This window comes from Lepidochelys olivacea (assembly GCF_965140295.1).
Source record: "Lepidochelys olivacea isolate rLepOli2 genome assembly, chromosome: 3".
Lineage (NCBI taxonomy): Eukaryota > Metazoa > Chordata > Testudines > Cheloniidae > Lepidochelys > Lepidochelys olivacea.
In genome coordinates this window covers 4,795,639-4,811,124 of record NC_140413.1, presented here as the reverse complement: position 1 = coordinate 4,811,124, position 15,486 = coordinate 4,795,639, and the positions used below count along the sequence as shown (strand labels likewise).

The following is a 15,486-nucleotide window of genomic DNA, read 5'->3' as shown; positions in this document are numbered from 1 at the left end:
CACCAAGTGGAATCTGGCCGCAGGGCCTCACTCTTAAAGCTCATCTGAAATAGCCTCTAGCACAGTGGTTCTGAACCTATTTACCATTGTGGGCCACATAGGGTGACCAGATGTCCCGATTTTATAGGGACAGTCTCGATATTTGGAGCTTTGTCTTATATAGGTGCCAATTACCCCCCACCCCCGTTCCGATTTTTCACCCTTGCTATCTGGTCACCCTAGGGCTGCATATGCATCTCTCAATATGTTAATATGTGGGTCCCATCCACACAATATATATACTATCTGTATGGCCCTGAGTATGGCACATGGGTTGCAGCTGTGTACTGATTGGGCTGCAAGCAGCCTGTAGGTCGTGGGTTGAGAACCACTGGTCTAATAGCACAGAACCCCCTAGCACCATGCTGGAGCATTGTGGCTGATAGGGATGAAGAGCCATCTATTGAATCACCATTGCCATTTTCTGTGGCATCCTGGGTTTTCCTTGGAGGTCTCCTCTCCTTGCACTGACCTGGCACAATGCTGCTTAGCTGGTGAGAGCTGAGTCTATCCCTAGCATGTAACTGTATCTTCCTTCCAGATGAAAATATGGAATCCAGGATCCAAAATGCTTTGAACACTACGTATGAGAAGCTGACCAACTCTCTGTCCCAGGATAACATGTCGGATGAGATTAAATATCTCAGGTGAGTCTGCAGCCCAGTTCCTCCCTGAAAGCCTAATGATTTAGACACCACAGCCTACGCTCACGCAGGGCTCTGCTTACCTGCTCTATGGACAGACCCATGTTGCAATGGGCAGATCTAGCTCTGACCTCCTGCATTTGCAGGGTTCTGATGCAGGCCTGTGTCTAGATAGCACCATAGGAATTGGCAGACTGGATCAGACCACGGTCCCTCTAGCCCAGGGTCCTGTCTCTGACAGAGGCAGCACCAGCTGCTTCAGAGGAAAGTATAAGACCCCCACAATTCTGGGATGTCCCTGGAAAAGAGAACTCCACTACAGATACCTTCTCAGCATGGGTCTCCCCCCAGGGCTCCAAGAGGAAATTGTGTCCAGGAGCCATCCCTAGTGGTGCGGATTCTATAGAATGTTGTAGCTCAGGAACCAAGGAGAAGCAAAGAGCTGGTCTGACGGCTCAGGGCCTTTGCACAGGCTTCTCTGGGCTTACGTGGCTCTCTGGGGATGCTCCCAGTTTGGGATTGGGCCCCACTGCCTTTTCCAGCCAGGGTGAACCCTGCCCCCTGAACAGGATGACATGGGGAGAATAAGGCCATTAGGGGTACGTCTACACTGCACTGTAAACCTGGGTCTGTGAGACCCACGCCTAGATAGGCTTGGAGACACAGACTGCGCTTGTGCATCCACATGGCATAGTAAACCCAGGTTTACGATGGCTGGACCCAGGACTCACAACTGTGTTGACACGTCCATACTGCACTATGCAGACCTGAGTCAGACCGTGAGGTGGTGCATCAGTGCAAAGGTGTCCCCACAGCCAAACGTGGAGAGGGCATGGCTCTGGCTCACTCAGCTCCGCAGGGCTCTTAGGCCACTCCTGGTGTCCAGGAACCTGGAAAACCTCTCTGTTCTCAGGTCTGTCGCGGGGGCTGGTAGGGGAACCCAGGCCCACCCACTCCACTGGGTTCCAGCTCAGGGCCCTCAAGCCAGACAAGGAGAGTCAGGGTTTGCTGATTCGGAGAGTACCCTGAGGTTCTTCCTGCCTTCCCTCGGGCCTCTGCAGCCTCTTCAGTCTGTTGGCCTGTTTGCCCCTTGCTGGGGTGTTGTCCCTGGGCAGTTTTCTAGTAGTCTGCTGACAGGACTTCCTTTCTCCTGCCTGCTCACTCCTCAGTTAGCCACCCACCCTCTGCCTCCCAGCCCTTTTATCCTCCCAGCTGCTGTTAGCCGGCCAATCAGCAGTGGCTGGCAGTGCCTGTATTAACCCTTTGGTTGCTGGGAAAGCATGGGGTACATACACCTCATGACACAGACCTTCTGCTTCTAGGGGCACATTCCAGGGTTCCTAGCACCCTCCCCAGCTGTAGCTGCTCTAGGCCTTGGTTCATGGTGTATGGTGGGAAAACTTGTCTGTCCACTGTTAAGGAAAAGTTAGCACATGTGACTCCATTTTGGTCTGGGGCCCACCATTGTCCAAAAACAAGCACATCATGCACCAGGAGGCGTGTTCCTTAGCTACTGCATTCCTGTGAAAATCCTCCTCCTTGTTTCCAGCCTGCCTTGACTCCCAGTATCTGTTCTTTGTCAGTCCCTAAACTCCCTATCTCCTGGCCTTTGATGTGAGGCCTCCCATCCTGATCATAAAAGTTACCGATGCATGGCTTTAGGACCATGCTGTGTAATTAACATACTAGTTTAGCACTAGGAATGCACCAAGCAGGGATAGGAGGTAGATAAGAAAAGGGTTTGTTTATTGGCTAAGATTTCTGATGCACGAGGGCAACATGCTTTGCTAAAAAGTATATAACCTTTGTATAATCTGTATTCTGGGTCCCCTCCTGGCTAGCAGGGGGGCACCACGCTCAAGCGTAATAAACTTAGTGTCTTTTGGGAACTCCGCAGTTGTGGACTTTGTTTATGTGTCTCAGCCTAGATTCGAACTGTGTGTGTCCTATTAGGTATAATTCGCAGCATTTGTGTGCGTGTCCTACCAGGAGTAATTCGCAGCAGTTGTGTGCGTGTCCTCCCAGGTGTAATTCGTAACACCATCCAGCCAAACCTTAACAATAGCGGAGCTATTCTTTCTTTCCAGTGTTCATCTAAATTAATTTAGGGGTAGGGGAGAAGGGGAATCTTTCTATTGACTCCAATGGGGCTGTATTTGTGAGGAAGGGAGCTGCCTGGCCCTTCCCAAATATTTTAATCTGTCTAACCCTCCCTCCCTCTTGCCTTCTCCACAGGAACCGCCTCCTCACCTTGAAAGAAAAGTCTTCTCTGGACCCCATTTACATTGGGCTCGTTGGCAGCACCGGGGCTGGGAAGAGCTCTCTGTTCAATGCCATCATCGAGCAGCAGTTCTTCCTGCCAGTGTCGGGGAGCGAAGCCTGCACGTCGTGCGTGGTGCAAGTCAGCAGCAGCCAGAGCAAAAACTATGAGGCAAAAATTCACCTTCTCTCACTACAGGCAAGGCTAATTCCTCAGCATGGCACAGGGCACAGATGGGTTCTTTAGGACAGTATCCTGGCTGCAGAGTGTGTAGCCACAGCCCCTCTGCAAGGTAACTCTGTCTTATGGAGAGGGCAGCTGGCTCCCTGGCCCAGAAGGCCCCTGCTGGCTGTTTCTTGTATTAAACCTCAGCCCTGCCTGATGATTGCCAAGGGCTGCAGGAAGGAATGAGTGACCTCTAAGTAAAGGACAGGGTTGGGGCTGGTTCTCTTAGGAGCCAGGAGGGGACAGGTGGAAGCAACAACACTTCCCTCCCTGCTTTGCTTGTAGTTGTCCAGAGGGGAATCCCGCTGCTGGAACCACAGCTGGTCTGTCTGCTGCAGAAGCCAGGGAACCACTTGTGCTGCTTCTTCACTATAGCTCCCCGCACCTTCTCCTGCAGCACCGAGCCGGTTCCCAGCTCCCATCCTCTGCCCTCTGCTCTGCACTAAAAGAGCTCTGTAGTCCCTTTGATTGGAATGCTTTTACACCAATCCCACCCAGCCTGAGCTCTAGGCACCGCCATACCTCCTGAAATCCACTACTGCTGCCCGTACAACCCTAGTTAAACCCAGCTCCAACACCTGCATTGTTCTGTCGCAACCTTGCCCAGCCCCTGCCCCCCGAATGCCCAAAATAACAATGGCCTGTTTGCTCTGCTCTGTACTGGCAGGAATGGAAGGAGGAAATGAAGAATCTGGTGGAGCTTGTGCGGAAACCCAGGGCGGAGGAAGAAGAGGAGGAGGAAGGGGAGGGCGAGGATGATGTAGGTGAAGCTGTCCAAAAGCTTCGAGCGCTCTACGGGAGACATGCTGAAACCAGACCTTATGAAGACCTGTTGAGGGCAAAGCCACTAGTAAATATTCCTGCCTCAAAATGTATTCTCCTCAAGGGAGTGCAGGTGAGTGAGTGTGTGTTCATAAATTCCAAATCCAGAAGACCGTTGTGGGTTCAAAAAAGAATTAGATAAGTTCATGCAGGATAGATCAATCAATGGCTGTTAGCCAAGATGGTCAGGGACAAACCCCATGCTCTAAACCTCTGACTGCCAGAAATTGGGAGTGGATGACAGGATGGATCACTAGGTAAAGAGCCTTGTTCTGTTTTCTCCTTCTGAAGCATCTGGCATTGGCCACAGTCAGAAGACCGGGTGGTGGGCTAGATGTACCATTGGTCTGACCCAGTATGGCCGTTCTTATGTCCGGGAGATGCGTGGAGAGGGTGAGGCCAGAGCAGGAGGAAGCTGGGGAGGCGAGGGGAAGGGGAGGGAGGTGCTAGAGCCAGGGGAGGCATGGGTGGGGAGAGGGAGTCTGGAGCAGCTGGGCTCAGTCCCAGTTTCAGAGAGTGAAGGCAGGGGAGAGGTGTTGAGGAGAAGCAGGGCAGTGTTGCTTCTTGCCAATGGCTAAACCAATTCCTCATAGTTTTTCCTGTGACATCGCTTATATGAGTGACAAACATAAATTTAAAGTTCTTTAATATGTAAGTCATCAACCCTGAACAATTATATAAGTTCTGTGTGGGAGCGTGATTCCTGCTACATTAATTAGGGCAGTGATGCTCAAACTATTTACCAGCCAGCCGTTCTTTTGTCAGAGGAACAAAAGTAGGAGGGGACAGAGCCAAGACAGTGATAGGAAATGGGTGACCAGGCATTTCCCAGTCTTAGGGGTGAGGAGGGGACGAGTGGATAGGGAGAGGTGTACACTAAAGTCTAACTTTTTCAACCTGAAATTATCATACACACAGTGACTGAGGCATAAAGGGGAGTTAAAAAGTGAAAAGACAAATTAAAAAACCAGGATTTGGTGGTTTTTAAAATCACAGAAAGATTTTCGATCTCTTGAGGTTGGCAGTACTGCAGTCGGATGTGTGATAGACACACCTGAGCCAGCTGTGATCCAGTTAGCTCATAAACCGATAGCAGTAAGCCTGCGGCAGCTGTACAAACCCACCCAGAACCCTGGATAATTATTCAGGCAGCTCGCCCACGCAGACGTCCGTGCTACTGCAGCTTCACTGCTATTGGTCTGTGCGGTACCTATGTCAAAGCTAGCTTGGGTACATTTCCGTGTGCTGCAATCATACCCCTCTGTCCCCGTTCTCAGTGCAACCTCCCTTATTTGTTTCTCTTTAAGGAAAGGTGGTAACATTTAAATTCAGCAGGTGCCTCTTTCAGCTTTACGTTTAGCTACAAACCAGCTTTGCTGGATTAGAATGGATTTTTCCAAAGAACTTGGAATAGGCAAAACTCAGGGCAAAATTGTCCCCTCCTGCATGAATCTGTTGTGGGATTCCCCAGGGAGATTAACCCAGTCTGTCCCACTGAGGGAGTGAACTCTGCCTGCCCCATCCCACTCCTCCACACCCCCTGGCAGGAAGGCAGCTCCAGTGCTGCCACCTAGAGCTTGGCAACAGTTCCTGACCCAAAGAATTTCCGGTGGGAAAGTCTGGGTTATTTGAAGTCTAAATATTAGGCAGGAAAATGTGCATTGTAACTGATATTCTGATTTTTTCTGATCAGGGACATCAAACCAAAGCAACAATACTTTGTGGTGAATCATCACTGTGAAACAATTGTTTTGCTTTGTTTCCATTTAAAAATGTCATCTTGGCTTTGGGATTTTCAGGGGATTTCCTGCCTTTCTCTTCCCAAATTTCAGGTGGGAATTTTCCCTGAGGAATTGACCACAGGGAACATTTCTGCTTTTCTGATCAGCTCTACTGCCAGCCATGCAGAGGCAGCTGTAACCCTCTGCCCTCAGCAGCCCACCTCCCAGGGACTTATGGGGGATGCTAGAGAAAGTTAATCAGGCCTCGGGCTACAGTGACTCTCTCAGGTGTCCTCTGCAGTACCAGAGAGGGAGATTCTGTGCTTCCACCATGCTGTTTAGCTCTTGTGAAAGCTCTGTCAGAAGTGGAAGGAGGCTAGACTTCCTGGACTCTATTCTCAGCTCAGACAATGACTCATTGCGTGTTCTTGCTCCTCCCGGCCCCTCAGTTTCCTCCTCTGTAAATGGTGGGAAACGAAACTTAGTCTCATAACACGCCCAGGTGGCAGGTTGTTCAATTAATTACTGTTCACGGATGACTTTGAGGTCCTATCACCATGAAGGGGCAGAGTTTGATTTATTTATCATGTTTCAGGCAAAAGAACTCTCTGACAAACTGGACCCTTATGTGCGGTGTCAGAGTGACAAGGATGAGGAGGAGCCAGCACAGGAGGAAGAGAAAGCCAAGATGCGGCTCTGGCCGCTAATCAAATACGTGGAAGTGACTATTCCGAAGTCTGACATGATTCCGGAAGGTGTCGTGTTTATGGATATTCCCGGGACAGGAGATTACAACAGCAAAAGGGATGAAATGTGGAAAGAGGTGACTTACCAGCTCTGTGGTGTGTGGGGGAAAATGCTGATATGCTATTTGGCTGGAGAGCATTTAACCATTGGTGCTAATGTTATTATTCCAGTGTAATAAAGGAAGGAAAGCTCTAGAGAGGGCAGTGTGCTCTGTGGCCTGGGGAAGGCTTTAGTGGAATGAACAGAACCAGCGTCCACACCGTATAGTGAGGGTGAACCTCTGATATTAGCTAATGGTGCTTCCAGGCTTGGATCCATTGCTGCTCCTGGATTCCTGTAGCATCAGAGACCCATAGTGCCTTTCTCCATCCACACTTCACTGGGAAACTGAGGTTTTTCCTCAGAAGTGCAGACCCTGCAACGATCAGATAGACCTTTATCTTCTCTGCACTTGGGCTATCCCATGGAATGTCTACGCAGCAATTAAACACCCACAACTGGCCCGCTTCAGCTGGCTTGAGCTCGGGCTCTGGGGCTGTAAAATTGCTGTGTGGATGTTCCGGCTTGGGCTGGAGCCTGGGCTCTGGGACCCTCGCTCCCCCATGGTGTTTAATTGCTGTGTAGGCATACCCCTAGCAGTCAGCACAGAACCCCCAGCTAGCACAGTCCGGAGTGGCACACAGCTGAAGGGCTTGAAGTCTGCAAATTGCTAGCACAATCCTGCAAAGACTGAGCACTCTGCACTGCCATTGCAGTCAGTGGGGAATCCAGGGTGCTTGGCATGTCTCAGGATGGAGCCTGGCTACCTCTTTGGTTCCAGATATAATTATCTCTGTCTCTCTGTCTCTCTCTCTCCTTAAGAGCATCAATAAATGTTCAGTCATCTGGGTTATCAGCGACATCGAACGAGTTGTGGGGGACAAAGTCCATGAAGTGCTGCTGACAGAGAGCATCAAAGCTTACCAAGGCGGGATGTGCAGTGACATCGCTCTGGTGGTCACCAAGTCTGATAAGCTGTATCTGAAGGAATACCTGAGGTAGTGGAATCACTTCAATTCAATCAATGGCCTGGGCTGGTTTAGGTAAAAGTAAAACACATTTATTTCATCAAAGAGAGAGGTTTAAAGTGAGTTCAGATATAAGGGATGAAGATAGAAAAGGTTACAAACAAACAAAAATAAAACCATGCTTCTAAGGCCTTGTCTACACTGGCAAGTTTCTGTGCAGTAAAGCAGCTTTCTGTGGTGTAACTCCCGAGGTGTACACACTGCCAAGCTCCTTAGTGGGCAGAAACTACAGAAACTGCGCTGTAAAAAAACCACCCCGACGAGCAGCATAGAGCTTTCTGTGCCGGGGGTACAGCTCTGCGGTGATGACAGCGCTGCGATTGGCCCCCGGGAGGTGTCCCACAAGGCCTGTTCTCGCCTCTCTGGTCATCGGTTTGAATTCTACTGCCCTGCCCTCAGGTGACCAACTGTCATCCCCACCCCGTACATTCCTTTGCAAATTTGAAAGTCCCCTTCCCTTCGGTGATACATGCAGTGGTCTCAGTGCATCTTTCCAGGTGGCCATGTCTGCTCCACGCACCAGGCGACCCCCCACTTGGAGCAATGCCGAGCTGCTGGACCTCATCAGTGTTTGGGGAGAGGAGGCTGTCCAGTCCCAGCTGCGCTCCAGCCATAGGAATTATGGTACCTACGGACAGATTTCACGATGCAGGACGGAAAGGGGCCATGACCAGGACACACTGCAGTGCAGGGTCAAAGTGAAGGAGCTGCAGAACGCCTACCACAAGGCGCGGGAGGCAAACTGCCGCTCCGGTGCTGCGCCCACGAGGTGCCGGCTCTACAAAGAGCTGGACGCGAGACTCAGTGGTGACCCCACCTCCACTGCGAAGGCCACTCTGGATATTTCGGTGGAGGAGATCTTGGACGAGGAGGGGGACCCAGAGGCAGAGGATGACTCGGAAGTGAGAAATGCATGCAGCCAGCTCTTTTCTACCTCGGAGGAGGCTAGCCAGTCACAGCTGTCGGATCTTGGTGACGCGCATACAGGAGAGGAGGCCCCTGGTAAGTGGATTTGATTCTGGGAATCGCTGAGGCGAGTTGTTGGGGGCAGGAGAGTTGCAGAAAGCAGGCTTGTGTCTGTATGATGCATGTTCCACCATATGCCTAGTCTGAGTGGCGGAACAGGGTGTTGATTGAATCCCTCACTTTATGGGAATCTCCCTCAGAGATCTCCAGGCAACTCTCATGGAGATACTGGGCAATCCGCTGCCGCAGGTTCTTTGGCAGAGCTACTTTGTTTCTTGCCCCATTAATGGTAACTGTCCCACGCCACTCTGCTGTCACACAGGGAGGGCGGGCATAGGGGGAATCATTGCTGCACGCAGGCAAGCCGCATAAGGGCCAGGGCGGAAGCCGCAGTCTTGGAGAAGACCCTCACTTGATTCCCTGCTCACCCTCAGAAGCCAGATATCTTCCGTAATGACCACATCCTGTGGAAAATGTGGGGACAGGAATGATTATCAGCCCCCGCTACTGTGCTGGCTCCCCCAAGAGCCACATGCCCAGTGTACAATAGGGTCCGGGAACACTGATTTACCTTGCCCCTGCAGCTACTCACCATTTTGGGGGTCTTGTGGCTCATGTGTGCTTGCCTGGGGTCATCCAGTTAGTGACAGGTATGTGAACTCTGGCTGTGTTTTAAATCATTGAATCAGTGGTCTGTGTCTTGCAAACAATACCGCTTCTGTAAAACGTTGCACTTAAACTTCACAGAGATGACCTTGGGTGCCCAGCCTCCCTCTTTGTTATCGCCAGCTGAACGGCTGCGCAGAATTAGAAAGCAGCCGTGGAGAACTAAGAAGGGCTTTCTGCATGACGTTATGATGCACTTCACGACCGAAAAACAGGAATTGAAGGAATGGCGGGACAGCGAGAAGAGGGACCGAAAGGAGAACACGGCACGCCAGAATGAAGCTACAGATCGGCTCTTAAACATTATGGAACACCAAGCAGACACGCTCCAGGCATTACCAGTAATGCAAACCGAGCAGCTCTGCGCCCACCCTCCCCTGCAGCCGCTGTCGCAAAACTCTTCCTCAAGTGTCCCCCAGACACAGCCAACACACTCTTATCAACCTCCTGACTCCAGTCTGCACCCGTGGCATTCCACTCCTACCCCGTCACAGTCCAGCACTGCAGACTCCCTGCACCCACTGCACTCAACACCCCTCCCTCTGCAGTTTGGCCCTGCTGAAGTACAGTACCCGCTGCATTGTACTCCAGAGAAGAAGGCTGGATATGATCCCTGGACATACACAGATCTTTAGCTGTCCTGGGGCCCCCTCCTCCTCCTGGATCTTCCCTTCCCCAATCCCCCTCAGTGTTGATGTGTTTTTTTGTTTGACTCTCTCCTCCGATTGTTGTTTTTTAATACAAGAATTGAGTTGGTTTGAAAGTAATCTTTATTCTATTAATTGAAAGGAAACAGAGCCCTGAAAATCAACAGAAAATTATCTTAAACCTTCATATTGCATCGTCTGCACCAATCACAATCACCTCCTAGCATTACAAGCGCTGCACTCCCGAGCATAGCAACAAATATTAGTGGATTTCAGCTTCAAATTGCTGCCTCAAGGCATCCTTATGGCCCAGCGCTGCACCCCTCTAATAGCCCTGGTCTCTGGCTGTTCAAACTCAGCTTCCAGGCGCTGAGCCTCAGCGGTACAGCCCTGAGTGAAGCTTTCACCCTTCCCTTCACAAATATTATGGAGCATATTATTATTATGTGTTGGTCAGAGCAAGCAGCATACTGGTCAACAGTTCAGGATCCATTCCTGCAGACCAAAGAGGCAGAGTGTGGAGTACACAAACCGTTGAAAGATGGCGTCAAATGCGGACGGAAGCACAGGGATTGCAGGGATGTGAAGCAATGCATCACTGGGCATTGGGACAGGACCCAGGATGCCCTGCGACCCCCTCCATCTTCCCACAACTCTTAGCGGCAGAAGAGGAAGAGATGCTCTGTGGGATAGCTGCCCAGAGTGCACCGCTCCGAATACTGCTGCAAGTGTGAACACGCTATTGTGCAGGCAGCTGTCAGTGTGAACACACAACAGCAGTTTCCCTTCAGCGGTCTCTGAGCGGCACTGTAACTCTGCCAGTGTAGACATTATCCTATGACTAAAACTTAATTTAAGCATCAGCAAGTTACAATCTTTCTCACCTACCCTCAGTTCCCAGAAACTTCAACCCCCTGTGATTTCAAGAGCTCTGATCCCTTGAATCCCCCAAGTAATTGTTCAGTCCCCCTCTCTTTATGGTCCAGTAAGCCTTTGAAATGTATTCCCAGATAAGGTTCCTCTCCCCTGCTGGGTGTGGCTGCCAGTTGGTCTGGTGTAAATTCCAGGCTGTCTTCTTCCTTGCTGGTGATTTTTACGATGCAAATGATCTCCTCCTGCAACCTCAGATACAAATGAATAGCCCATTACATTTGGCCACAGCTGGTTTGAGGTGTTGGCCTCGTTCCTTTGTCTGGAGAAAACCTGTTTATCAAGTCCCCCAACACACCTGGTTTAAATACATTTTAGTCACATATTTCCAGCCTGCCTGTAAAGTTTTTTATAGGTTGATGGTACGTACATGACTCAAGAACATTAATGGTCAGTGAACAGTAAGTTTTCCAGTGATATGTTATATGTCACGTTTTTGATATGTATCATGACAACAGTATGTTAGGTGTAGTGAGTATGCCAGGCCTGACGAGAGTTGCTGACACAGAGTAGTGAACCACCAGCTGGTATGTGTGTCACAGGGGATTTAGGAAGAAACAGGCCATGGGATGAGGTGTATTGCAAATGACTCTACAATAAGCCTCCTTGCACCCAGTACCACACTGATCCGTGCTCACAAGTCCCCCACGTGTGGAATACACACAGGGACCATCACTTGAAGAAGAGAATGTTACTTACTGTACCTGGAGGTTCTCTGAGATGTGTGGTCCCTAGCTGTATTCCACTACCTGCCCTCCTGTCCCTCTGCTTCGGACTTCACCACAGTGCAGTAAGAGGAGGAACTGGAGTAGTGTTGATCTGCACTGCCCCTTACACTCTCAGTCGGGAGCACAAAAGGACATACCACGCACATGCAGGTCAAGAGACACTGCTTGGAAAAAAAGCAGGACTCGAGTGTATGGCGTGAATGTACACCTATGTGTGGAGTACAGCTAGGGACCACACATCTTGACGAACCTCCAGTACAGTAAGTAACCTCTTATTTCAAGAGCTCTGGCCTCTTGAATCCCCTAAGTGATCTATCATTTATGGGTTTGCTCCCCCTCTCTTTATAGTCCAGTAAGCCTTTGAAATGTATTCCCAGATAAAGTTCCTTTCCCCTGCTGGGTGTGGCTGCCAATCTGTCTCCTGTAGATTCCAGGCTGTCTTCTCCCTTGCTGGTGATTTTTACAATGCAAATGATCTCTTCTTGCAACCTGAGATACAAATGAATTGGGCACACCTGGTCTGAGATGTCTGCCTCTTTCCTTTGTCTGGAGAAAAGTTATCAATTCCCCCTGACATGCCTGGTTTACACATATTTTAGTCACATATTTCCTGCCCATCTGTAAAGTTCTTTGTGGGTTGACCATATGTATGTACATAATGCAAGAATATTAATGATATATTACATGCAAACTTTTGGATATATATCATGATGACAGTGTGTGAGGTGTAGCAAGTATGTTAGATCTGACAAGAGTTGCGAACCACCAATTCACTTCTGTGTCACAGGGGTTAGGAATAAACAGGTCATTCTATACTTGCTTTCTACAATGATTCTTGCACCTTCCATTGAAACATCTGGTGCTGGCCACTGCCAGAAACAGGATGCTGGGCTAGATGGACCTCGGGTCTGATCCAGTCTGGCCATGCTTATGAATATGCTAAGCCCATTTCCTACTTTCCAGACTGTATATTGTCACCTTCCCATAACCCCCTGCACATAGTTATGTGCAAGGGGCATGACAGGATTTTTGATGTTTGCCATACCTGATTAAATGTGTCATTTTGATTTTTTTCCAGGGAAAGAAAAGAGAAACACGTGAGTATTTGCAGACTTTTTAAAAAACAAATTATAGTCTTAAAAAGGAACTCTCCATAAACAAAAATGAGGGGTCACTGATTTGTCTTCTGAAGATGGAAGTCATCCACTAGGGCTGCTAACAAGAGTCCTGATTACTGTAAGAGGAGCTGCCGGGTTAATTTTTTTAAACAGTAGGCATTTATAGCATCCATGGGCCCAGTCTAGGTATCACCTGCTCACCCTACACATGTGAGCCCCCCATTCGCTTTGAGTGGGTAAGAAAAAGACAGTTTAGCCCACAATCAGGGTAAAATTACAAGAGCTATCGGCATTTGTAGTTCAGGAAGGAAGTTGATCATCAGCTGGAATAGGGTAAATATCCTAAGAGAGGCCTGGTGCAGTGGCATGAGAGCTGCAAAGTCCCTTGTTCTCATCCCATCTCTGTAACAGTCTCATTGTGTGTCCTTGGGCTAGTCACTTAACCTCTGTGCCCCCTAGCTTCTCCAGCTGTAAAACTGGAGCAATAAGGCCGTCGCTATACATGGGAGCCCTGAGGAATGCAAGACATTAGAATTTAGGCAGCTGAGCAACATTAACAACAAAGTTGAGTGGACTTAGCCATATGGAGTCAAGTATCGGGGGTAGCCATGTTAGTCTGTATCCACAAAAACAACAAGGAGTCCGGTGGCACCTTAAAGACTAACAGATTTATTTGGGCATAAGCTTTCGTTGGTAAAAAACCCACTTCTTCAGATGCATGGAGTGAAGATTACAGATGCAGGCATTATTATACTGACACATGAAGAGAAGGGAGTTACCTCACAAGTGGAGAACCAGTGTTGACGGGCCAATTCAATCAGGGTGGACGTAGTCCACTCCCAATAATTGATTAGGAGGTGTCATTGGCTCTGTCAACACTGGTTCTCCACTTATGAGGTAACTCCCTTCTCTTCATGTGTCAGCATAATAATGCCTGCATCTGTAATCTTCACTCCATGCATGTGAAGAAGTGGGTTTTTTACCAACGAAAGCTTATGCCCAAATAAATCTGTTAGTCTTTAAGGTGCCACCGAACTCCTTGTTGTTTTTTTAGCCATATGGGTTCACTTATTTATGGCCATAATCCCAGTAGTATCTGAATGCCTCACAAACATTATTGAATTTATCCTCAATGCCCCAGTGAGGCAGGGCAGGGCTGTTATCCTCATTTTACAGGTGGGGAACTGAGGCACAGAGAGACTAAGTGACTTGTCCAATGGCACACAGGGAGTCAGTGGCAGAGCTGGGAATTCAGTCTGGATCTCAAGTCCCAGTCCAGTGTCTTAACCATTAGACCATCTTTTCTAGCCTTCTATGGCTTATTTCTGAGTCGTAAACAAGGGTTCAAAGAACTAAGTTCAGTTCACAGACAAAACAAGCCTTGATCGAGTATTTCCCAGTGTAAAATGGCTCCAGAACAAGACCAAATTAGGAACTGAAGATGTGCTGCAGGTTACAGTACTAATTAACTCCCCTAGAGTTGGTTTTTATGTTTCATGCAGCGATATCTGCCTCACTAACTAACCTGGGATAATAACCTTAATAAAGGATACTTTTAAATTACATGAACCAAAAATAAAATTAATGTTATTGAAAGCAATAATCCTGTTTAACTCTTTTTATAATGAGCAGTTAGCTCAATTGATTTAATTTAGCCAAGAGAAGGTTAAAAGGTGACTTGATCACAAGCTACAAATACCTTCATGGGAGAGAGATTTCTGAGAGCAGATGACTCTTAAATCTAGCAAAAAAGACCTAATAAGATCCAGTGCCTGCAATCTGAAACTAGACAAATTCAGACTAGAAATCAGGCACATTTTTTTTAACAGTGCAGGTAATTAATCATTGAACCAACTTACCTAGGATGGGGCCATTACTTGGAGTCTTTACATCAAGACTGACTGTCTTTCCAAAGGCGTGTCCACACAGAGCAGTAAGGTGGACTATGGGTCGTGGGCGTGAGTTGTGAAGAGCACTGACATGTTAGTCATTAACTGGTTCATGTGGAGCTGGCCAGCATGCATTAGAAGTTCCCTGTGAGCTTTACCATAGGATCATAGAAGGGTAAGGCTGGAAGGGATCTTGAGAGGTCATCTAGTCCAGTCCCCTACACTCAAGGCAGGACTAAGTAATAACTAGACCATTCCCTACAGGTGTTTGTCCAACCAGTTCTTAAAAACCTCCAGTGATGGAGACTCCACAACCTCCCTATGCAATTTGTTCCAGTGCTTAGCTACCCTGACAGGAAGATTTTCTTAATGTTCATCCTAAGTCTCCCTTGCTGCAATTGAAGCCCATTGCTTCTTTACCTGTCCTCAGAAGTTAAGGAGAACAATTTTTCATCCCCCATCCTTGTAACAACTTTTTATGTACTTGAAAACTGTTATCATGTCTCCCTTCAGTCTTCTCTTCTCCAGACTAAACAAACCCAATTTTTTCAATCTCTCCTTATAGGTCATGTTTTGTTGTTCTTCTCTGGACTTTCTCCAATTTGTCCACATCTTTCCTGAAATGTGGTGCCCAGAACTGGATATAGTACTCCAGCTGAGGCCTTATAAGTGCTGAGTAGAGCAGAAGAATTACTTTTCGTGTCTTGCTTACAATACTCCTGCTAATACATCCCAGAATGATGTTTGCTTTTTTTGCAACAGCGTTACACTGTTGACTCATATTTAGCTTGTGATCCACTATGACCCCCAGATCCCTTTCTACAGTACTCCTTCCTAGGCAGCCATTTCCCATTTTCTTTGTGTGCAACTGATTGTTCCTTCCTAAGTGGAGTACGTTGAATTTCATCCTATTTACTTCAGACCATTTCTCCAGCTTGTCCAGATCATTTTGAATTTTAATCCTACCCTCCAAAGCACCTGCAAACCCTCCTAGCTTGGCACTGTCTGCAGACTTTA

At 48.4% G+C, this 15,486-nt stretch overlaps 1 protein-coding gene across 1 annotated transcript in view; it reads left to right on the top strand.

Moving 5' to 3' along the window:
- The window catches only part of NUGGC (nuclear GTPase, germinal center associated), an 81,268-nt gene that overhangs the window by 15,027 nt on the left and 50,755 nt on the right, over positions 1-15,486 (top strand). The window contains exons 4-9 of the mRNA XM_084623191.1: positions 581-686; positions 2,919-3,141; positions 3,836-4,063; positions 6,307-6,534; positions 7,320-7,495; positions 12,541-12,559. Of these exons, the coding sequence (XP_084479317.1) occupies positions 581-686; positions 2,919-3,141; positions 3,836-4,063; positions 6,307-6,534; positions 7,320-7,495; positions 12,541-12,559 (980 nt within the window). The remainder of the gene's footprint in view (positions 1-580; positions 687-2,918; positions 3,142-3,835; positions 4,064-6,306; positions 6,535-7,319; positions 7,496-12,540; positions 12,560-15,486) is intronic.